Source organism: Primulina huaijiensis, chromosome 13 (genome assembly GCF_012295235.1).
Source record: "Primulina huaijiensis isolate GDHJ02 chromosome 13, ASM1229523v2, whole genome shotgun sequence".
Classification (NCBI taxonomy): Eukaryota; Viridiplantae; Streptophyta; class Magnoliopsida; order Lamiales; family Gesneriaceae; genus Primulina; species Primulina huaijiensis.
In genome coordinates this window covers 17,947,068-17,970,094 of record NC_133318.1, presented here as the reverse complement: position 1 = coordinate 17,970,094, position 23,027 = coordinate 17,947,068, and the positions used below count along the sequence as shown (strand labels likewise).

Below are 23,027 nucleotides of genomic sequence, written 5' to 3'. Positions count from 1 at the left end.
TAAATGAGTAGGCAGGAAGTATACACTTTTGATCGAAGTCACAACCACCATATTCTGACCTAATTCTAAAAGCGGAATCAAAACTAGAAGCCAACACGCGTCGAATTTACACAGAATACATCTAATGAAAAGCAAGCCACAACAGATGTTCCTGACTCACATTATCATCGGACATTATAGCAGCAGCAGCAGCAGCCGCCGCCGCCGCTATATCGCAAAAGTGGGCAATCGCCCAGGAGAAGCCCAGCACAGTGTATTTGATTTGCAGTACTGTAATCTCATGCCTCTGAGTGGTTCATTGCGTACACAAATACACGACGACTTAGAAGGAAGCAATCGAGCTGACTCCAGCCTTAGTAGTTTCAACCACTCGAAACCGACTCGAATAGTAATTTTCAAGTTCGTTTTTTACTCTATTTTTTACTTTTTTTTACAATGATTATATATATATATATATATGTATATATATATATATATGTATTACTTAGAAATTACTCGAGCTACTCAAATCGAGCTCAATCAAACTAAACTAAGACTCGAATTTTGACTATGAGTAGCTCGAATTTGTTTTCACCCTTCTACTTGTTGAATTTATACCACCATTATATTTCAACTGCATTAAATTGTTTATAAAGCAAATATGATTACATTGTGGATTGTATGTTTCTAATTGTTTTTTTGTACTTGTTTTTCTTTTCTTTTAAATATCGAATTTACTTTATTGTGAGACTGAACTTTAGCTCAAATGATCTCACCTTGTTTTTCTCTTGTAATGACTCGGATTCGAGAACTCTCACCTTCTATAATAAGATTTCAAAAAAAAAAAGAATTTACTATATTGTAATTACAATTTTTTTTTAACTATTTACCTTCTCAAAAATATTACTTATTATATATTTAAACTTCCAATTAGTCTATAATATAAATGTAAAATATAGTTCACTTTATTTTCATTTTTTTTTTTTTGAAAAATATTGTTACAAGTGTTTATGTCATGAAATTTAAAAGGCACGCTAATTACTCAAACATTTTAAATTTGTTAATTTCATGAAATTTAAAAAGACAAACAAAACAACTATTAAAACTAGTCATTACTTTTATTTTCAATATTTTTTTCAACTTTTTCAATCTCGTTTAAAAAATAAAATCATCACATTGTCTACAAAGAAGGATAAATACCAATGAAACGAAATACCCCGTACAGATAAGATAGTTGAATAATCATGCAGCCTGTAGAAATTTACTCATAGATTTGAGTGAGCAATGACAACATTGACACGATGCCAGGACGTGTTTAGTATTCCTCTCAGGTTCCATATCACTTGTACGTTTTCAGGTTGCACATTCCCAGCCGTATCCACCTGGAGTAAATGTAAATGCAAATGCAAAATGGCCAAAATCCCGGTAAGTGAGATAATTCCTATACGGGTACTACCCCAAAGTACACACAAGTAATGATAAATCTTAACCCTAAAATGTATCATTGAGATAATGTCCGTAAAAGTATCATGAAATTTTCCCAAAATCCCCACAGAAAGTTTCATGAATCATGCAAGACAAAAAAAATTATATACATACTGCTTTGGCAGCTATCTCCGTGCTCTTTTGGATATCAGCCTCAGCCTCAAAAAGCACCCATGCCCATTTATCGCTACTTTCACCTTCAGGAATGTATGGAATTCCATGTTTCTGATATTTCAAGGCCTCCATCCAGGTTTTGCCACCATCAATAGATACGTCCACCCTCTCTATGCCGCGCCCACCTCCTGTTAACGCGTAACCCTTTATAGAAACCTGATCATTCGCGAACCCAGCGACTTCAGTGCGAGATCCAGAATTCAAGTTTAGTTTGCCTTTGGTGGTATGATCACCATTCAGTACAATGCATTTCAAGGAATAACATATAAAAGTAATAATTATTTTCAGAAGTATTGGGTTCATAGGCAACTGGACAAACAATCTAACAACATTATGGTTGTTGTCTGAATAAGTGAATTGTTCATCCTCGAAGTTAATGAGAGGTGAGAAAGCATGAAATTAAACACAGACCTTTCCAGGCTTCACCGTGCTTACATCCTCCAGAGAACATATTGCACACTGCAAACACCACGTCACGAAGCATCATTCAACAATCATCGTCTTCAAGAACGAGAAAAAGAAACACCAATTGAAACCCTAGAGAATCTTCCATTAAATTTCTATTACTTCATGTGTTCGCAGAATGCATTAATTACTTCAATCAATATTTTCATGAATTTCTTCACTATGACCGGTAACCTCTTAGCATGATATCAATATAAAAAAATTCAGATGGTACCTGGACAGGGAAATCCATTTGTGGCCGTCTCATAGACCAATCAATATTATCCCAATCAACCCAAGGTGGGAACATTTTATAATCTCTTTGCATAAAAAATCCCTGCAGAGAAAAATATGAACTTCATTGAGTAGGTCCAATCATTTTGGAGAATTCACAAGGAAATTCGTCACCTGACATTCTTCAGCGATGATGTTGATGGAAACAAGCCACTTGACAGAACGAGCGCCAATAACACCAGGAACAATCCCACGTAAGGGGTATCCGTGATCTCTATTAAGAGTCTTCTCTCATAATATGCAGATTAGAAAAAGGAAACTTTGAATTTACATCTCCAGGAAAAAAATAAATTGGTGATCAATTGAGCTTAGTGATTAATAGCATGAAATTTGATACAATGGCGACATCAAATGTGGACAAAGATTCGTAAACAGGTGAGTAATCAGCACAAAGTTGGAAAGTATTAGCAGAAGCCTGAAGGGAAAAAAAGGATGCAAAGATATATGCATTTCTCCCCCTCTCATATCAGCTTGAATACTTTTAAATAGGTCAAAGAAGGCAAGAATACAATACCTCTTCATTCATCTCATAAGCTAGCAAGACATCAGCCTCGGGATTTGTGGCCTGGCTTAGCGGAATTGATGCTTTATAAGGACCACCATTCTCTTCCTGAAGCCATAGTGATGGTCATTATGAACTTTTATTCACTATGCCATGAAGAAGAATGGTTTAAGTTTTAACCAGGAATAAGAACCCCCAACTGATTACCTTACACTTGTCAATGCTTACAAATTCTACATGTCTTCCTCCAGATGGTGTGATGTGTGAGTACTTGGGAATTCCAATAAGTTCGAGAACATCAGCTAATTTGGCCCCACTCCACACAGCTGCAGCGAAAATGTAAGATGCAAAATCAATAAGCTAAACACTTGCACGAGAGACTTTATTTCAAATACCTTTGGAACTTCAACAAAGAAGAAGAATAACCATATCAACTTGTCGAAGTCATCCAAACCTATAGTCTTAGAACATGTTCAATCAAATGCTAGAGCAAACAAACAAATGATAGTGTGTAATTGTAAATTCTGTTTTGTGCTACTACAATTAAGAACAATGCGCCTTTTCTTCTCCATACTATTCCAAGCCACGAGACCCGACATGTTTTGAGCCAGTGGAAAAAAAATACAAGTTAAGCACACTTGATACTCTAAACCTCTGAAATGTGAAATGATGAGTGGGAAATGGCAGCGATCGATGGAAAATAACAAGTTAGTATTAGGAGACAAAAGTGAGACTTTTAAAACATAAATTTCCCCCACTTCTTTTGTTTTACATGTACCAAATAAAGAAAGAGAAATGGTGGGAGGTAAATACTTGAGAGTAGGTTTTATTTAAGACGGTCTCGCGAATATAAATTCGTGAGACGGGTCGACCCGATCTATACATGGAGTGAAAAATAATACTTTGGCATAAAAAGTAATAATTTTTCGTTGGTCAAGATTCATCTCACAAAATTGACGTGAGACGGTCTCATATTAGTTTCGTGAATAATTAATCTAAGCTCCAGAATGAGGAGGAAGTAGTCTGATAGGATGACTAGTTCGAGTCAGCCGGATTCCTAGATTGAGGGTGAGAATTAGAGAAAAATTTGAGATATAAATAAGAGATTTTATTGACGGTTGTTGAATGATTACATAGAGTCTTTGTCATATTTATATCATTTGATACTTTTATAACTATGATACATTCTTTCCATTATTTCTTTTACAATCACATGAACTAGACTAACTTGTTTAGCCTTCAAATCTTCTTATCCTTGATTCATTTGTTCCGCACTCGTATCATAGGATGGCTAGTTCGAGTCACCTGGACTCCTGGAATGGGGGCGATAATTAGCGAGAAATTTGAGATACAAAAAGAGATTTTTATTGATAGTTGTTGAATGATTACAAATGAGCCGCTGACAAGGAGAATATTAGCACTTGTTTTTGACACAAATAAGGATTTTCCAGCCATTGCACCCTTACAAACAGAGGAAACATGTGTTTTATAAATTGGATGAACACTTTACCCGTGATGAACTCAAGCAACATCCAAAATTCCACATTCTTACAGTGAAGAGCATCCTGCTTCAACCATGCAAAAAATGTATCCGGTAGGTCACTAGCCATTATTCCAGCAATAATATTGTTAGATTTTAGTCCAGCATTCTGCAGTAATAACACACAAAGAACCTCTAGAATAGCAGCTAATACAGATTCAAATGGATGTAACGCCTGTCTTCCACTATATCGTTTGATTAACACTGTATTCCATTGTTGCGAACTCACCTCAGAAATTTGCTGTCTAATCTCTATGTGATGGCCAGCCTTTGGTTTCCATCCCCTGGAGTCTGTCGATGGACTCAGAGTATATGTAGGTAAGCTCTTCCTACAAGTGGCAACCTGTGCCTCTGAACCAATATAGGAGCGATACCTCTTTGTCCCTTTGGTTAATTTGCTGGCAATGAATAATGGCTAAGAGAGGGAGCAATTATTGATTAGCAATTGAAGCCACCGGCAATGAGAAGATTGGAACATGATCTTGAAAGTGAAACGTAGCAAATGTAGCAGACACGAGAAAATATTGGGAAGTTTTTTGGCATTTCTGCTCCCGTGTAAATGCTCAATCTGCTCCCATGCTTCCGTCAAAATCCGGTGGTGTTTTTCTTCTGAAGAGAGACGCTCAATCTACTCCAATGCTTGCCTCAAAATCTGGTTGCATACAGCGTATGCATAAAGTTTCTTGATAGTGACAATAGTTGAGTTTTCATTGGTTTGGGCGGATTATCCGAAGAAGGATGTGGCAAAAGTGGCTGAAAATTTGTGCTTCTTGAATATGCTGTGGGTTTCTCTCCACTGCAAGGATCCTCAAGTTCTTTAAAACTGAAATTGTGATCCCTAATTCTTGTCATCAGATAATCTTGCTAGACTCATGGCATGAACTAGAGAGTGGGGCTTGTATACTTCAATTTCCTTCCTTAATTCTGGTTGCAAATTCGAGAAAAAATAACTAGTCACTATAGGGTCAGGAACCTCCACACTCTTTTTGAACAATTGATCAAATAGATGGTGGGATTCTTCTAAGTTGCGGAGAGAATCCGCATTTCCCGACCGGACAAATTTTTTCACAATTGCCAACAAAAATTCATGCCAGGTTGATGGTGTTGGATCGGCAGAAAAATTTGGGGGTTTACGGTTATACTGCTCGAGCTTCACATTCAAAGTTTCGAATCCCAGATTAAGATCCTTCAGAGTATTCGTACGAATTCCGAGATTGCTGATCTGCTTGTTGATAATTTTTGTGTGATTTTCTTTAAGTGCCATGAATCTTGAGAGAATTTCTTATAATTTTGTGACTCGCATTTCTTCTACCATGAGGAACAAACCACGAGAGTACCAATGATTGGATGGCTAATTCGAGTTAGCCACACTCCTAGAATGGGGATGGGAATTAGAGAGAAATTTGAGATACCTGAAGAGATTTTTATTGATAGTTGTTGAATGATCACAAATGAGAGTCTTTGTCATATTTGTATCATTTGGTACTACAACAACTACAACAACTATTATTTCTTTTACAATCACTGAATCGCATGAACTAGACTAACTTGTTAAGCCTTCAAATCCTCTTATCCTCGACTCATTTGTTCCGCACTCGTATCGTAGTTCTTCTTCCTCGATAGATTACATTTATTCCCACATTTTTCATACAGAATGATCATTCCATTAGCCTGGTGCTGGTGTGGTATTCGAAAATATAGGATTTAGACAAAGAGTCTTAAGGAACAAAATAGATGATCTCTCTGAAGTTAAGTATGACAATGTTGTTATTTGTTTATGGCGCATACTCACTGGACAAACAACTTTTCCATCAGAATCAAACCACAATCATCAAAGCATGAACTAACCATTTCCAAGGGCAGCAATGTCCCATCCAACTCCTTTCACATTTCGAGTTCTACTCATGGCAGTCCTCCTATTTCCAGCACACTGAATGGATATAAAACCTATATCAACATTTTCGAAGAAAATAGAACTCCAAATCCAAAAAACATATTAGTTTATTTGAGGGAAAAGGCTCTCGTTTTCAAATACAAACTCGTAATACATTAATTATTTAAAAAAAAAAATAAATGGTTGATATACTCGTTTTGTAAGTAATACCATCGAAAACATATGAAGTCTCGGAGGATTATTCAATAAAATAAACTTGAGGATTTCTAAACCACCAAAAGGGAAAAGATACAGTCCTTTCCAGTCCTGATCATAGTGGATCTCGCTATTTGGAACAGATACACCATAGAACAAATGAAAACATGTCTATATTGTTAACAAAGAAACTAGAAAGACAAGGTGCAAATATTACCTGTAAAGTGGCTGTGACAGTGTATTTCGGGAGCTTCCTATCATTCATCAAACAATGAAATGTAAGGTCCTAATTCAAGCAACCCCCAAAAAGATAAAAATAATTGAAATGTACACTATCATTTCAAGTACCAGATATCTTTCATGAACAATTTTCTGGGAGTTTGTATCAGACCATTGACCGAAACATTATATCTGTGGATAAAAATATTCTACTGGATAAAATTCAGAGTTCACGAAAAAACATTAACATAATGTAATTGAGCACCAGACTTGTCTATGTCATCAACTATTGGAATCGGTCCATGGTTCCTCTTATAAAAGAAGTTCACTGGCGTAACATAAGACGAAACCAATGCTGAACGATGTGGCTCGGCGTTGAAGGGTTCCTGCAGGACCAAAACTAAGTATGATCAACACTTAGCTTCCACATCCACAGTTTGTTTTGAAAATGACAATCCATATAAAAAACATAAGATATTTCCAAAAAAAACGTACAAGGAAGCAGATCAATCAAAACGGAACGCTCTTTAAGCAAATCGCAAAAGTATCAGATTGTCAGGAAGATGACAAAATAGTTCATTTCCATGGGAAAAACCTCCAATACACCAGCAACATATATATTGGATATTCTATGAATTGCGTGGGCTGATGAATCGTAATTTGTAACAGAATCATCAGATTGAAATACAAGCAGGAAATCAAAATTTGAAGCTGAAAAGGCGAAAAATCAACACAAAACCAAACAACGTAATGGAATTTTCTACTTAATTTAATAGATAAACTTGAGAATTCAAATAATGATTAGCTACAAATTACCTTGGCATTAATGACAAGATCAGGGTGGCGAGGAGGCTCTTGCGAGTAATCCGATGGTGCAATCAACCCCGACATCGAGAGAGAATGAGAGGAGGGGCAGGAGGTGAAGAAGACGGCAATTCAAATGATTTTACAGCAATTGTTGCATAACCTGACAATTTGTGGGTGGCCTGCATGGGGGAGCTAACCCTCGTTTCTCACGTTTCAATTTTATATAAAACCAGGCCTTGGAAAACTAAGGAGAAAGATTATTATTTTCAAACATTTTAAATATTTATTATTATTATTATTATAACATCTATTTTTTTAATTAAAAAAAACAGAAAAATGAGTATTCGGATAAGAAATTGAAACAAGACTAAGAAGTGTTAATTGTCTCATATCGGTTGGATAAAATACCTGGGAGTTGTATATATGGTTTTGGACAATCCTCCCCCCTTAAGCTAACTTTTGGGGTTGAGTTAGGTCCAAGTTCCAATCTTAACATGGTATCAGAACTCAGGTTCCACCGTTATGTGTTGGACTGCCTATAGTTAGGCCACACGTTCTGCCTATAGTTGGGTCATTTGTAAACTTCACGCTCCAGATGTTCATTCCTAGGCGTGAGCGGGTGTGTTAATTGTCCCACATCGGTTAGATAAAATACCTGTGAGTTGTATATATGGTCCCTTAAGCTAGTTTTTAGGGTTGAGTTAGATCTAAGTTGCAATCTTAACAAGAAGTATTCGAATGAGTTACATCATGATTCATGGACGACGAGATGTGATTTTATGCGAGTTAAAAATGAAATAAACAAGATTATATAGAGTTGGTGATGGGAGTCACATTGCGACAATGTAGTATTATTAATTTTTATTTTATAGCTTTTAGAGACAGGATTCGAAGGAGTAATCTCTATCTATTTGGATTTTGTGTGTTGTTCTTGTGTTCCTAGGAGAATCCCATTGTTTTCCAACCTATATTCTTATTTCAGTGATAGCAACAACAGGTTTTGTTGCTATTGCAAACTGAAAACGTTCTATGTGACAATGTTAGGGGATGGTTGGCCAGGGACTATTTAACCTGCTCCACTCGTGCAAGTGTCTATTTCAAGGTAACCAATATTTTTAGATTTTGTTATAATTATAAGCGTATGATTTTTTTATTTATTTTTAGCATTTTCAAATCATAATTTTATGTAACAATTATTCTTTTTTTTATTATTATATTATCTTTATTTGTCATTGTGTTATATTTACGTGAACCTATATTTTTCAAAAGTTTATTTTGACTTGTTAAATTTATAATGTGTTGTAATAAAATCGAAGTGATTTTATTTACTATGTTTAAAATTATCATTAATAATATACTAGTTATTATTTTATTTTATAGTTGTGTATTTGTTTTTATTTAAAAATATTTCTTATAGTTTATATTTATTTTATATGTTGTTGTAATTTATTTTTTATAAATTAATATGTTAAATTAATGAATATATTATTTACGTAAATAACACTATTAGAATTTATAATTTTATCAATAATATAATTTAATTATTCTTAAAATTAAAGTGTATATATATTAAATTATAAAAAATAAATTATTAAGTGTTTTTATTAATGTTATTATTATTATTATTTTTTAATGTTATCATAATAATTTTTTATTTTTAAAATTGTAATTATTATATTTATACAAATTAAATCAAAGTTATTGTATAAATTAATATTTTTTTTCTCACTAGTTATTTTTTATATATAAGATACATGATGGAATTTAACGCTAGATCAATAGATGATAGTGTTTTACATAGACAAGAAACTCATATATCAAATGTGATCTCATCAATAATTTGGATAAAACTTTAAGGATGTAACGATCCGACATTATTATATCAAAATTGTGTGAAAATTAAGTAATACATTATTGTGTTCTTGCACATTTAAATGATAGAAGACTCTATGACATTATTCATTGTGGATTTCTCAAATATGATAATCATTTGATTACGGTCCTCGTTGAAAGATGGCGCCAAGAGACCCATATATTTCATTTTTGCGTTGGTGAGGCAACAATAATATTGCAAGATATTGAGTTGGTATGTAATTTAAATATTAATGACTTTGCTGTCACCAGTGTTGATGAGTCTTTTAAGCCACATGTGTGGCAAACTTATGTACTGAATGGTTGGATTTTCTACCACATATAAATAATTACAGAGGTAACATATTAGTAATGTCAACTCTAGATCGATATCGTAGATCAAAATTGATTAACAATGATAGCTCAAATTTAGAAGTGGAGTGGTATACTCGGTGTGTGACATTGACAATTATCGGATGATGTATGTTACCTGATTCAGATGGTTGTTCGGTATATTTGATGTACTTATGTTTTCCCCGAGACAATAATCAAGTTTCTAAATATAGTTGGGGAAGTGATGCATTAGCATTTCTCTAGCGTGAACTGTGTACTGCATCAACTATTGACAAATGAGAAATATCATGATATATTTTCATTTTACAGGTATATATTAATTAAGAATTATTTATTATTTCAGAACATTTTTTTCTGCTACACACTCATTATTAAGTTTAATTTATGTATTATTGTTACAGGTTTTGGCATTGTCTAGAATTACCTTTTTTTGGCCAGATCCATTTGGCAACATTCGTAACGACGATGAGCACAATGACCAAATCCTTCAATTCCCTCTATTTGGAGAAAGATATATTTATAAATTGTTGTGTAAACACATTTTGTTATACGAATTGTAAATTTATTTTCATGTAGGTGAAACCGTTATGTTACATGGACCCATATTATTACTCAAACTGTGAGTTATTCGTGACTTGTTGAATAAGATGGAACCCAACTAAGTATTTATTAAAAAAATTAATATAATTGCAAGTTATATATATTGCATCTTAGTTAATTTTTTTTCATTTATTGTAGTTTAAATGAGTGTTATATTATAATGAATTTGACAAATAATATTGGCGTCCAATGTGCTCGCTTATATGTTTCAATATGTGTGTGTATATATAATTAATTATTTATACATAAATATTATGTACATATATAATTTATATACGAATTACATACATATATATCTATACTATATAATTAAGTTTAAGACATTTAGAATAACTAACTTTTGGTGTCATGATCTGTTTTAATAATTATATATATTAATAAAATGTGAAAATTTTAATGTAAGTTACATGTAACTCAACGGATAGAGTCTTTTTTCCCCTTTCTTTTTTCTATTTTTTAATTCATATGTAAAAAGTGCAGTGTAGTCCCTCAATATTTCTTATAATTACATTTTGATTCTCTTTTAAATATAAATCAAATAAATTATAAAAATACTGTACATACGTGCGTCGGTGTACCAATAATAATTTAATGTACGTACATTTAAAAATATTATTAAATATTTATATAATAATACTTAAATGGAAATTATGTATATACCTCAATAATTAGAAAGTTACGGATGATGTGCTTCATCGGTAACCAAAAATTCAATTTCTCATCAAATCTGTTCATGACAAAAAAAATTACGGATGATTTATATGAAAAATATTTTTGAGTTGCATGTAATTTTAAAAAATAATTCATACTATTAAATTTCAAAAATTATGAGATATTCTTCAAAAGCTAGAAATCATTGATGATTTCTTTTGTGATGACCAATTTCTCCTCAAATCTAATAAATAAAAGCAATTAATAGATTTTGTATATAAGTTTAAAGATATATTCATATAGATAACTAGATTCCTTCACGTGCCACTCACACGTCCCACAGAAGCCCGAAAACCAAGATTAGATGTCCTAATTTCATTTCTACGAATTTGTTCTTTGAAAAGTTTGGTTTCAGATTCTGAAATTTCAGTCAACCAAAAGATAGGAAGCCGAAGCAACAGCGATTTCCTTCTCAAGATGAAATTTTGCATGTGAGTAAAGCTTTTAATATGGACAAAATAGTGTTTTAAATATGAATCCGTTCAATTGAATTTGAACTTTCCGTTGCATTAGAAATAGTGAGGCAAGAAATACATAAATTTAATTGTTTTTTTTCTTGAAATTGTTGGTGGATTAATCCCACAAGGGAAATGTACTTGTTTGGCTTCGTGGGTATCCATTTGAATTCCAGGTGTTTTCCCTTTCCGCAAAATCTGCATTTGTTGACGTTATTATTTGAATTTATTGTATACAAGAAAATAAATAAACCCACCCACCGCTTCGCTGACTTAATGCTGCAAAATCTCCATTTAAGGCATCTCGATCGCAGTTTTCCGAGCATTCTGAATACTGATTTTGCAGAATAGCACAGAGATGGCTGGGAATTTGCAGGTGGAGATGTCACCAATGGCGATGGAGAACCTTAGGGATTCTGATCCCCTGCTCATGGACTCACATTCGTCTCCATTGTCTGCTGGTTCTGATTCTGGGATAAAAAAAGAAGACATCGAAGCTGGTTCCCTGCCTTGTTGTAGGATTTGCCTCGAATACGACACTGGACTTGGTATGGAACTGATGATTTTTTTGGATTTTTTTCTACAATCTGAATTTTCTGCTCGACAGTCTCTCATTTGTTTTATTTTTTACCATCTTTTTGTGATTTTTCTTTTTTTTATGGGTGACAAATCCGGGAAAAATACGGTAATGGATCTCAATTTATTACTTACTAGTATTTTACATGCCAAAAAATGGAATCGATTCTGTTTTCTGTAGCTGTATTTTCAGTTGCACGTCTTTTCGATGAATATTTGATGATCATGCATGTGGTATATGTTCCTATAGTTCACCCTCTTTCCACGCGCAAAATTCCTTTTTGTTGGGTTTTGTGTTTCAACCTTTCTTTGCTCTTTTTATTTTCCCAAGTTTCCACTTCAAATTTGTTCCAAATAGTGTTCTCAACAGCCTTTTCACTTTAAGTACTCCAAACTATGTTGCAACTAGTTCTTAGTTTAATTTCTTGTGCATGTTTTACCTCTCGGTTATGTATTTTTGTTACATTTTTGGTGTGTGGTGTAGCATGTACTTTATTTTATCTCTAATTGATCTTTCCTTTATAGATCGCAAATTGATATCTCCATGCATGTGCAAAGGCACTCAGCAGTTTGTGCATCGCTCTTGCCTTGATCACTGGAGATCTGTCAAGGTGAGAGGTCGCCTTCACATGTTGCGTACATTGGCATATTATATACCAACGCCATGACTGAAGTTTTGGAAAATAAACTTTGTATTTTATGTAGGAAGGCTTTGCCTTTTCACATTGCACCACTTGCAGAGCTCAGTTTCATATCCGAGTCGACAAAGTGGAGGAAAACTCTTGGCGTAAAATGAAGTTCAGAGTTTTTGTGGCAAGGGATGTCTTCCTTGTCTTTTTGGCTGTGCAAACTGTAAGTTCAACTTAGAATTTATTGGCTTTTTATCCAAGAACTTGTCTCGTATCCTTATGTATAGTCTATAGACATCCTATCTCGCTTTTATTTTTTTTGAGCAACCTCGCTTCTATTGTTGAGAAACAATAAAGGGGTGAAGGTTCACGTCTGAGAGCACATGATTTTGTAGAAATAACTAATGTGGAAAGCTCCACTTGTTTCAACCTTTAACTTTTCAGCAAAAATTAATCTTGTTAAACTATATCATTCATTCTAAAAGAATATATTTTAAATAATTTAAAAAATGTATTTAAATCAATCTGTGAAAATAAAAAAATCAGAAATCATGAAAGTAAAGAAAAAAATTAAATTAATCTGTGTAAACATAAAATCAGAAATCCTGACGTTTTAAATAAAAAACATAAATTCAATTTTTATTATTTTAGTGATCTATGATATTATAAATATTCAAATATTTTTTTATCTTTCAAAATTGTTTCCGGTATTTCTCCCTAATGGTACTTGTTTATACTTTTATATAAAAACTTGTTTACTCTAAGGGGTTTAAAAAATATCATTGCTCCCAAATAAGCCCAATATCAAATTCTTTTTAATTGGTGGGCAAACAATTGCTTGTGAAGTGTGATTTTTGTGCTTCATCTATCATAAGAATATTCATGTTTTACTAATCCACCTACAGGCACTGCAAAGTAGCAGCCCTTGGTTATCTGTCATGTCCAACCTTTGGATTATTTTGTGATGCGGGCTAACTGGGTCAAGTAGGGGTACAAACCGAATCGAACCGAATATTAATAATAAAAATTTAAGGCTTGAATTAATTATATTCGAGTTCGAGCTCGATTCAAAGCTCGAAATTTTTTTTGGCTCAAGTTCCAAACCTTCATTATTGAACCTCAATGTTCGAGCAATAGTTCCAATAGCTCGCGGATAGGTTCAAATATTTTGAGTATATATATATTCCCTTGAAAACCTTCTTAAACCACAAGAGGATGCTCGTAAGAGTGGCCATGGAGAATGAGATATGAAGCCAGTGCCTAGCTCTATCCCATGATGTTCTGCGAAAGTGCATTGGAAGAATAGATGATCCAAAGATTCCTCAGCCGCGTGACATAAGGCACACGACCTATTCCTAACAAATGGTAATCTATATCGAGTAAGTAATTTGCGACGGGCTCCAAGCCAGGAAATAAAGGAAAGCTTCGGTAACACATAAGATTTCCTGGAGGCCCTTGGAGCCAAAGAAACAATAAGCTCGCTTCAGTCCCAAAGCAAGAGAAAAAAACCAAGAGGCTAAAATATGTGAGGCATGCTGGCTGGATCCTTCAAAGTGTATCACTTTCTTCTCATATGGACATAAGCTTCTTGATCAATGGGAAGTCGATAATCCTCACTGATCAAGTCTTCCCATCATTCAATTTTATGGCAATAACTGAAATTCAAGATTTATAATCTCCGCTACGAAAGGGTGATAGGATTTCTGACCCTCAAGGTTTTTTTCACATGTGTGTTCGAAGTTGGAAATAACTTGCGCGTGATTAATGCATGCATTCATTATCTATATCTCGTTAACTTCACACGAGTGTCTACGTTTCCCGATAAGAAATCGCAATTAATATGCTTTTAGTATTTTATCAAGATTTTTAAATCCTCCGAAGGAACTATACTGTGGTTGAGCCAATAAATAGAGTGCTCTTGTTTGTTAACATCTTCGGTTTGTGGAAACTTTTTTTACTCATCGAAATTGGTGAAGTGTGGTTCTATGCGAAGATCTTAATTTCTTCTATGAAGTTCTTTTTCCGTTTGAAATTCTCCATTTTTATTTCTTGAGATTGTTTTATCAGTAAGATAAAAATATTACAAATCAAAAGTTTGCCCCGAAAGCCTTCTTAAACCATCTGAGGATGCTCTTAAGAGTGGCCATGGAAAATGAGATATGAAGCCAGTACATAACTCTCTCCCATAACGTTCCGAGAAAGTGCATATGAAGAATAGACGATCCAAAGATTCCTCATCCGAGTGGCAGAAGGCGCATGACCTATCCATATGGAACGGTAATCTATCTAGAGTAAGTCATTTTCCATCAACTCCAAGCCAGAGAATGAAGGAACGCTCCCGTAGCATATAGGATTTCGAGAACGAGGCCCTTGGTACTCTGGAGAGAGAGCGTCCGAAGAAACAAAAATCTCAGCTTTATTCCCAAAGCATGAGAAAAAAAAGAGGCTACAATATGCGAGGCGTGTTGGCAGGATCCTGCGATGAAGTGAAAGTTCTAAGCTAGCTCTTCGACGATGTGGATTTCTTCTTCTCAGATGGACAAAACCTTCTTGATCAATGAGAAGTCGATTGTCCTCACCGATCAAGTCTTCCCATTTCCCACCATTCATTTTTATGGCAATAACTGAAATCCAAGCTTCATAATCTCCAAGTCTTCACTTTCACACCATTCAATTTTAAGGCAATAATTGAAATCTGAGCTTTGTAGACTGTAGTTTCCTATGCAAAAAGGTGATAGGATCTCTTATCCAAAAGAATTTTTTCACATGCGTGTTCGAAGTCGGAAATAACTTGGGGAATATAATACAAACTCTTATGATTAATGCATGCAGTAATTATCTATATCTCATTAACTTCACTAAAATTTCAAATGTTTCTTGCTAAGAAATTACGAATATCTTGTAATTAATATATAATTAGTATCTTATCATGATTTTTAAATCTCCCGAAAGAAATATATTGTAGTCGAGCCAGATGGCGCCAACTTTGCCACCATAAAAAATATAAGACTCGGACTTATACATAATCCTCTCAATGTCATCTTAGTCTAAACTAATATGAACTGTGGGGTAAAATATAAATAGTTACAAAAGAAAAGCGTAAGAATGGCATAGGCTTAGGAGCCTCCTTGGCCTTTTTGGAAACCCAAGTAATTCTAACAAATATATATCAATTAATGTATGTTCTAATTATCTATATTTGATTGAAATTACCAAAACACAATTTTGAAACTTTTTAATCAGTGTTGTAAATGGTGTTAGGAGGTGGCGGGACGGTTAGTGACCGCCTACCGTCTCGGACGCCCATGCAGTGCCTAGGCGGTTGAGTTTTTTTTCCTATTTTTATACATAATATTATATAATCGTACGTGCAATTACAAATAGTCATAATTCTTTATGTAATATATGTAATTAAACGATGTTTATGCATAAATAAGTTTCATACAATATAATTTATATATGGTGCAAATAAATATATAAATGCAACTAATTGGACAATAATCAATGAAGATTCATACAATACAATACAATTTATTAGAAATATACAAAAGCTAACCAACCGAAGGAGGCAAGGTTGTGGGTGACTGGGCTGATGAGACTATTATATTTTTGTAGAAAAATTGCATAAACGTATTAATAATTAGGGTTTTTTTTGTTGACTTTGACCTCCTCGCCGATCCACCTGTGCTCATCTTCTACTACCTAAGGCAAAGGCGGTATAGTCGACGGCCACCTCCTACCTAAAGCCGCCATTTAGAACATTGCTTTTGAGATAAATGGCAACTTTTAGTTTATCACATAAGCTTGTGAGAAATCATGTAAAATGTGTGCAACTAAAAAATGTGCTTAGTAAGTCATTTTTTTCTAAATCATTTGAGCAATGAGTTGAAGCACAAGGAGAAAAAATTGACATTGTACGAATTGGAGGCCAACTACTCAACCAATTACTCCTTAAACAAAACTTACAAGAATTATGGTACCCAAAATGTCTTCATACATTAATTTGTAATCCAAAAGACATTTATCAATTAATATATTTACTAATGATCTATCATTCATTAAAGCAAAATTTTAATTGTTATTGTGAGATACATTCAATATTTTAGTTTATAGAAAAGTACGTAATTCATCCGATTAGGAAAGCATGCAAATTTTCGTAACCAATTAAATAACTTGATATATCATTTTTTTTACACTCAAAACGATTGGGTTTTAGATTGATGGTGCCGAAAGCTCCACTAGGAGAAAAAACTAAGAAACGCTTGAGTATTAGATTATTCGGCGAGATTCACGAGTTAGCGTATGAGTCATAGTAACCTAATTAACATCTCTAGAATCATGGGGCTAAAACACCGTAGATATAAAAGGTTAAACAGAATGACATGAACTAACTCTAGCCGGAGCTTGTGCTATGTGTTTGGTCTTCATCCCCAGTCAGCGAGACGGGAGCCACATATCACATTACACATGCTCTATCTGGTTGTCACAAGAGCCAACGATCATTTGATATAAACGAAATTATCCAAAATATGGAGGAAAAACTTACTCCCAAAAGGTCGCGGGTAACGTGAAGATTGAGAAAATCCTATTTGACAAGTTTTTTTAAAAAATAATAAACCACGATTAATATAACAAAAACAAAAATAGGAGAGGAACCAGGCCAAATCCTCATAAAAAATATGACTACCCAAATCCATAACGAGTATGTAAGTCGGTAAGTATGGCAAGCCAGTCCTATCTAATTTTATACAACTCAAAAATATTTATATGCTTAGAAATATTTTTTATGTAAAAAACAATTTGTGCAAATGTGCTTCCCATGCAAGTTCATTTGCAGCTTGATTTACTTTTCGTTAAATATGCATGATAAAAAACAAGGATGAGAATCAAAGTATTGACAAGGCAAGAAAGGATTCCCCACCACAAGGCTGTAAGCTCTGCTTTAATATTAGTACCATTCCCTATGAATTCGCTAAATTCAATGCCAGGTCACCTGGATTTCCTTTAGCACTACCATCAACATTTAATTTAAAGGCATGGACGTGTGGCTTGAGCTGATGGACTATGTGAGTATTAAACATACCTGGAGAGAAACCTGAAAAACCGAAATATGTAGCAGCTCCAATGCACCCATGCCAATGAGTAGATCTAATGAGACCTCTAGCATAAGGTAGCCGAATAAAAGCATGAGATTTGATAAAGAACTCGTTCAAATGTAACCTTAATTTGTTTATGCTTTAAAATCTATGTTGAATACAATTATAAATTGTCCTTTGGACCTGTGATTTCAACTGTCTTATTAGCCGCTAGTCCATGTCTAGAACTTGTCCTCCTACAATAATGGCCCTTGAGCTTGAGATTATGTCTCATCCATAACTCCCAGCCCACTAAAATTTTGGAGATTATTTTTTATAGAGTATAGACTAGTGATGAGGCTACTCAGCACAAATCTTTAGTGTTGCATGAACCGAACTTCTTGGGTTTAAGATTTGTAAAAGTCTCATTCATGATACTATGGATGATTCCATTGTACTGAAACTCATCCATGCTTCAATTTGATGTCCCTTCATGTAGTGGTGACATTCTTTAGAAATTTAAGAGAGATTCCAACACTACCCGGTGCTGAATTCCTATCATAGTGGAACATGGTATCGTTTATGTCATCTATGCTAAACTATTTTCCAACTCTTCTATATGCATAGTGGAAATGAGGACCAATATAGCCGCATCTTTCTTGTGATAAGCAGTGGTTTTTATAAGATTCCCCTATGCATCGACTATACCTCCAATGTCATTTTCGACTGTTCTAAAACTCCAATTTTTATACCACATTTGTGGCTTTTCTAGCATTTACGAGCTTACGGAATAGTTTCATGTGCGCATACCCCTCCTTTACGAAGTTGAATATGGAATTCGTTGTTATGTCTCCATGTTCATTAAATTACAACTCTTTTCATTGCCTTTTCAATTGCTGTCTTTCTAATTCATATTCTTCATTCCAATTTGCACATCCTTTCATGCTACATCTTCCACATATTGTTCCTTTTCTTAATTATGATAACACCGTGTGTGTGTGTGTCTTGCATGTGATATACCATAAAGGCTTGGGATATGATTTAAGCTCACCTTCGGTGTAGTTATTTAGATCTAACCTGAAATTCAGTTTAATAATCATTCATAATATTTGTAAATTTATGAATATTTTTTTTATCATTGTTCGATGGTTATAAAGTATGTATTGGATAAGTAGGATATTTTTTACATGTTCCTATATTTTAGATTATCATGACTTACTACACCTTGATTCAGTATGGTGCATTTGTTAATTTGTGCTCATCTCCATGTCAATGGTATGTCGTATTATGTTTTCAAAACAAAACTGCACACTTATGTCAATTCTCTATAATTAACTCGGTTAGAGAAAAGATCAGAACAATAGTTTACCCACTGAATCAGTTTGAAAATCATAGAAATGTCTTATCACTGTATTAGGGCAGAGTAGAGTAAGGGTTATTTATCCCACCGCATTAGGGTAAGACCATTGAGCATTCCGAATAGATATTCCAACTAGTTAGATTTAAAGTTTTCAGTGTTAACTTCACATTCCAGAATTTTCAGAGTTTTGTAAATTTAGAGTCGTGCTTTGAAAACCATGACCTTACTCGTCCCAAAGTTCTACAAATCCATTTTACAAACAGCGGAAACTAGAAGTCCACTTACCAATAGTGGCTAAGGTGTCCTCGAATTCGATGTCTTAACCGAAAATCACTTATCTTAGTCGAAAATGGGCCAGAACTTAAGTGTTGTGCTGAGAGTATTTTGTAAAGCATGTGAGTTGTAAACTTCAAATTGTGACCTTGAGGGGAATAATTTATAGGTGCTGAAGTCACAGGTAATAAACTCGGCTTTAAACCTACATTAGCTGGCATTATTTGTTTTTTGTGCGAGGACATTAACATCTTAAAATGATGTTGTACTAAAGGAGGTGATAAACTCCACATTAAACCTACATATAGAAGTTCAAAGGTTTCACAATTAGAGCATAACCCATCGCTCTTCTTGACGACCTACTCCCCAAAACCACTTCTCTCTATTGGAGAATTTTGTTGTGAGCTACAGATGGTATGGTAAATTTCATGCCAATTTTGTTTGATTCAAGCGATTTTTCTCAGAAATCAATTACGATGAATTTGTTATTTCCATCGAAGAACTTATTGTTAATGAATTTTAAACGAACAGTTGAAACCCTTGTTATCCCTGAGCTGGGTGACAATATTTATCCCTTAATTTTTCTGATATTCTATCATGCATTTTATTTTGGAAAGTAGTTTTCCATTACTGTCCAATTATAGTTGCATACCTCTGTAGTCGAATGCAAGGTTTAAAACTCTTCCATTTTTTATCACGAGTTGGACTGTGGTCATAATGACAGCTGCAAAACCAGAAATTAGGTGGAAGTAAAAGCTCGTGATTTTTACTTTTGTCTTGTTCCCAGGTGATCGGAGGGATAGGTGCTTTTGCATATACCATGGACAAAGATGGAACTTTTAGGAATTCGTTTAACGACGATTGGGATCGCATACTTTCAAAGCACCCTATTCCTTTTTACTATTGTGTAGGTAAATATCTATTCCTATGGATTTATCAGCACGGGACAAGATTGCTGACCCATGAAATAATTACATTTATTGAGCTAAGTTGTCCAGTGTGTCATTTTTGTACTCGAAAATGTGTGTGCCATTATTTTGAACCAGCAGTGCAAACTCATTTTTTGGTTCATTTGTGCTGTTGTAAATAATTTTACTCATGGAAATGATTTTGTTTTAAAAAATCATTGAACTAGTTGACAGATGGTTTTGTGTTTCTCTAAACCTTGACACACAATCATATATGTAAAGAATTCATTATGTAAAAAAACCTGTCTAGTAAGAAAATTATTCTAAATTAACACTGTTTTTCTAGTTTAACATAAGACGATTATTAAAGGAACGCGTGTTATTTCTCTTGGTCACTGACACTTATCATCATTTTTCTAGACTTTGCTTAATAAATTTGTTGTGTGTTGATCACCTTTTATTAGAGTTCAAACTTTTCTTTCAATATTTAATAAAATGCAGATGGCTGGCTATTTTTTGTCTAAATAAAAGTGTGATAATATTAATGAAGTTTATGGTGTAAACATGCAATCAGGGTTTCTGAGTTTCCTTGTGCTGCTTGGACTTCTTGGCCTCATACTGCACTGTTCCACCTTAAATTGCAATGATCCACGGGTGGCTGGCTGTCAGAACTGTTGTTATGGCTGGGGCATGTTGGATTTTTTCCCGGTATCATTGGAATCTTGGATTGGTCTGCTTCTCATTTTTGTTATTATCTTTACCATCGTTGGTATAGCCTATTGCTTCCTCGCTGCCACCTTGGCAATTCAGAGGATCGGGCAAAGGCACTACCACATCCTCGCCAAGAGAGAACTGACGCAGGTATGATATATTTAATGTATCTTTATAGATATGTTGATGAAGTCCAACTTTTTTGTTTTATGTGATTGGCCAGTATTGAATTATGGGCTGGGTTTAAGCAGTAGCTTTGAAATTTGTTGAGCTACACAAATGAAGGTGTAAAATTTGTTAACCTAAAACTTTTGTAATGTTGAACCACTTCAAGAGTAATTTGTTCATGGAAACCTAGTATTATAGCAGAATCCTTGTCAAGATCTTTTGTGCATCGAGATCCTTCCCTCTCAATCACATCTGAGCGACTATCAACAACGTATTGTTCTTGATACATGCAATTGAAGTAAGTATGCCTTTGAATCTGATGCTTCGATGCTAAGAGTTTAATGTGGTATTGCTAAATATTCACCTAGAAGTCATCCTATTTGTCTGGCTGTTTGTATGCCATGGCGAAGACATTTTAAGGGGCTAGTGATGGCAGTCGTCCATCTTAAATGCAAGAGCTCTCAACATCATGTTTCATTTTTCTAAAATTGTATGTTTGGCTCCAATTTTGATACACTAAGCCCCCTCCATTATTGAATATTTGAGTGTCCTGTTCAGTTCGTCATCATTTGTATCTTCCCCCTACTCAATTCTTTATTCTCGATAAAGTATGACTGCACCTTTGCAATTGGCGGTTTCGTGATTTACATGGTTATTCATTAACCAAGTGCTCACCATCTGCATCGGATCTAATAGTAACAGTCAGAGGTCAAACTCTGCCAATGGAAGGAAAGAAGGGCCAACAGGAGCAGTTTCTTGTCATCTGTAGGAATTTTCATGTAGTGTACACAAAATATAATCCCGTGTTATATGAAAAATAATAACAAATTTTTGGTTTTCACCTCCCTTACATGTTCCTGGTTCTGCTAGTGCGATGCATCTTTCTTACCATTTTGCTTAATGGGTGGTGCGAGGAATCACTTTCTGAAAAATTTGCTGGTTAAGGTACATTTTCTGAATATTGCAGGAGTACGTAGTGGAGGATCTTGGGGGCTGTTATACCCCTCCGACTCTGGATCCAGAACATGAAGAACGTCTGCGAACACTTAAATTACTGTAAGAAAACCATAGTGAACCTTCAGACAGCCATCGTTCTCAAACTTGTATGATGTATCGAGTCATGTCTACTTGTACTTTGAAGTTGCACCATGAAGTTTAGTTAAAACTTTTGAAGTATTCTATTTTGGTTCTACGCCTTGAGGTACTTCTACCTTGCACTTGTTTGCTTTTTTTGCAATTTTATATAATTAATTTGACCGAAGCATTTAATTTGAAGGACTAATTGATATATTTTCCGGGTAAAAATTATATCTTGAGAAATATTTAACATGAACTTTGCAATCCGTATGAGAGTATATTTTTTTATGTCTAAATTTAGATATTGATTAGTGATTTATACTTTCTGTCATAGAAAATTTAGATATTGATTAGTGATTTATACTTTCTACCACATCCTCGCCAAGTATATTTTTATTATTATATTAAAAATGTAATATACGACTATTGCAGACTATTGTAGACAAAATTCAAAAGTGAATTTCTTAAAAATTATTATCAAGCAAAGGAAATGAGTAATAAATATATAAAAATATTGTTTTAAAAAATTTATGGAAGGAAAACGCAAAGGGCATTTTAGGAATAATATGAGTATTTAAAATAAAAGATTCTCAGTCCTTAGGTTGTAGGTGGGTTTAATTGTCCACATTTAGTACAACTTAGTCCTTTATATACATGATAAAATGAATTTAGTAAAAAATGAACCATACATGAGCTTAGACTCAAAACCATATCTTTATCATACCTTAACCCTCGTACCAAATGTT

General features: G+C 34.1%; 2 protein-coding genes and 1 long non-coding RNA gene across 5 annotated transcripts; 1 reads left to right on the top strand and 2 right to left on the bottom strand.

Moving 5' to 3' along the window:
- Positions 1–1,109: 1,109 nt before the first annotated feature.
- On the bottom strand, positions 1,110–7,762 carry LOC140991361 (sulfite oxidase-like). 2 transcript variants are annotated; one of them, XM_073461280.1, is made up of 12 exons: positions 7,543–7,762; positions 6,997–7,112; positions 6,856–6,918; positions 6,725–6,761; positions 6,267–6,348; positions 3,086–3,204; positions 2,891–2,986; positions 2,491–2,601; positions 2,318–2,419; positions 2,050–2,097; positions 1,579–1,794; positions 1,110–1,361 (listed from the first exon to the last, which is right to left on the bottom strand). In XM_073461280.1, exons 1-12 carry the CDS (start codon positions 7,615–7,617, stop codon positions 1,245–1,247), a joined length of 1,182 nt encoding a protein of 393 aa, XP_073317381.1. In that variant the 5' UTR covers positions 7,618–7,762; the 3' UTR covers positions 1,110–1,244. The 2 variants fall into 2 exon arrangements, with proteins under 2 accessions (XP_073317381.1, XP_073317382.1); XM_073461281.1 differs by lacking the exon at positions 7,543–7,762 and having other exon boundaries at positions 6,992–7,112.
- A 3,762-nt stretch (positions 7,763–11,524) lies between these two features.
- On the top strand, positions 11,525–22,383 carry LOC140991363 (uncharacterized). Of its 2 annotated transcripts, none has more exons than XM_073461283.1 (7): positions 11,525–11,680; positions 11,851–12,052; positions 12,606–12,691; positions 12,786–12,932; positions 20,205–20,328; positions 20,900–21,186; positions 22,172–22,383. In XM_073461283.1, the coding sequence occupies exons 2-7, from the start codon at positions 11,863–11,865 to the stop codon at positions 22,262–22,264; spliced, it is 927 nt and encodes a 308-aa protein (XP_073317384.1). In that variant the 5' UTR covers positions 11,525–11,680; positions 11,851–11,862; the 3' UTR covers positions 22,265–22,383. The 2 variants fall into 2 exon arrangements, with proteins under 2 accessions (XP_073317384.1, XP_073317383.1); XM_073461282.1 differs by having other exon boundaries at positions 11,529–11,680; positions 11,804–12,052.
- Positions 13,977–20,198, bottom strand: LOC140991364 (uncharacterized). Its single transcript, XR_012177848.1, has 2 exons — positions 15,501–20,198; positions 13,977–14,459 (listed from the first exon to the last, which is right to left on the bottom strand). It is a non-coding gene; the product is annotated as an uncharacterized lncRNA (long non-coding RNA).
- Positions 22,384–23,027: the final 644 nt, after the last annotated feature.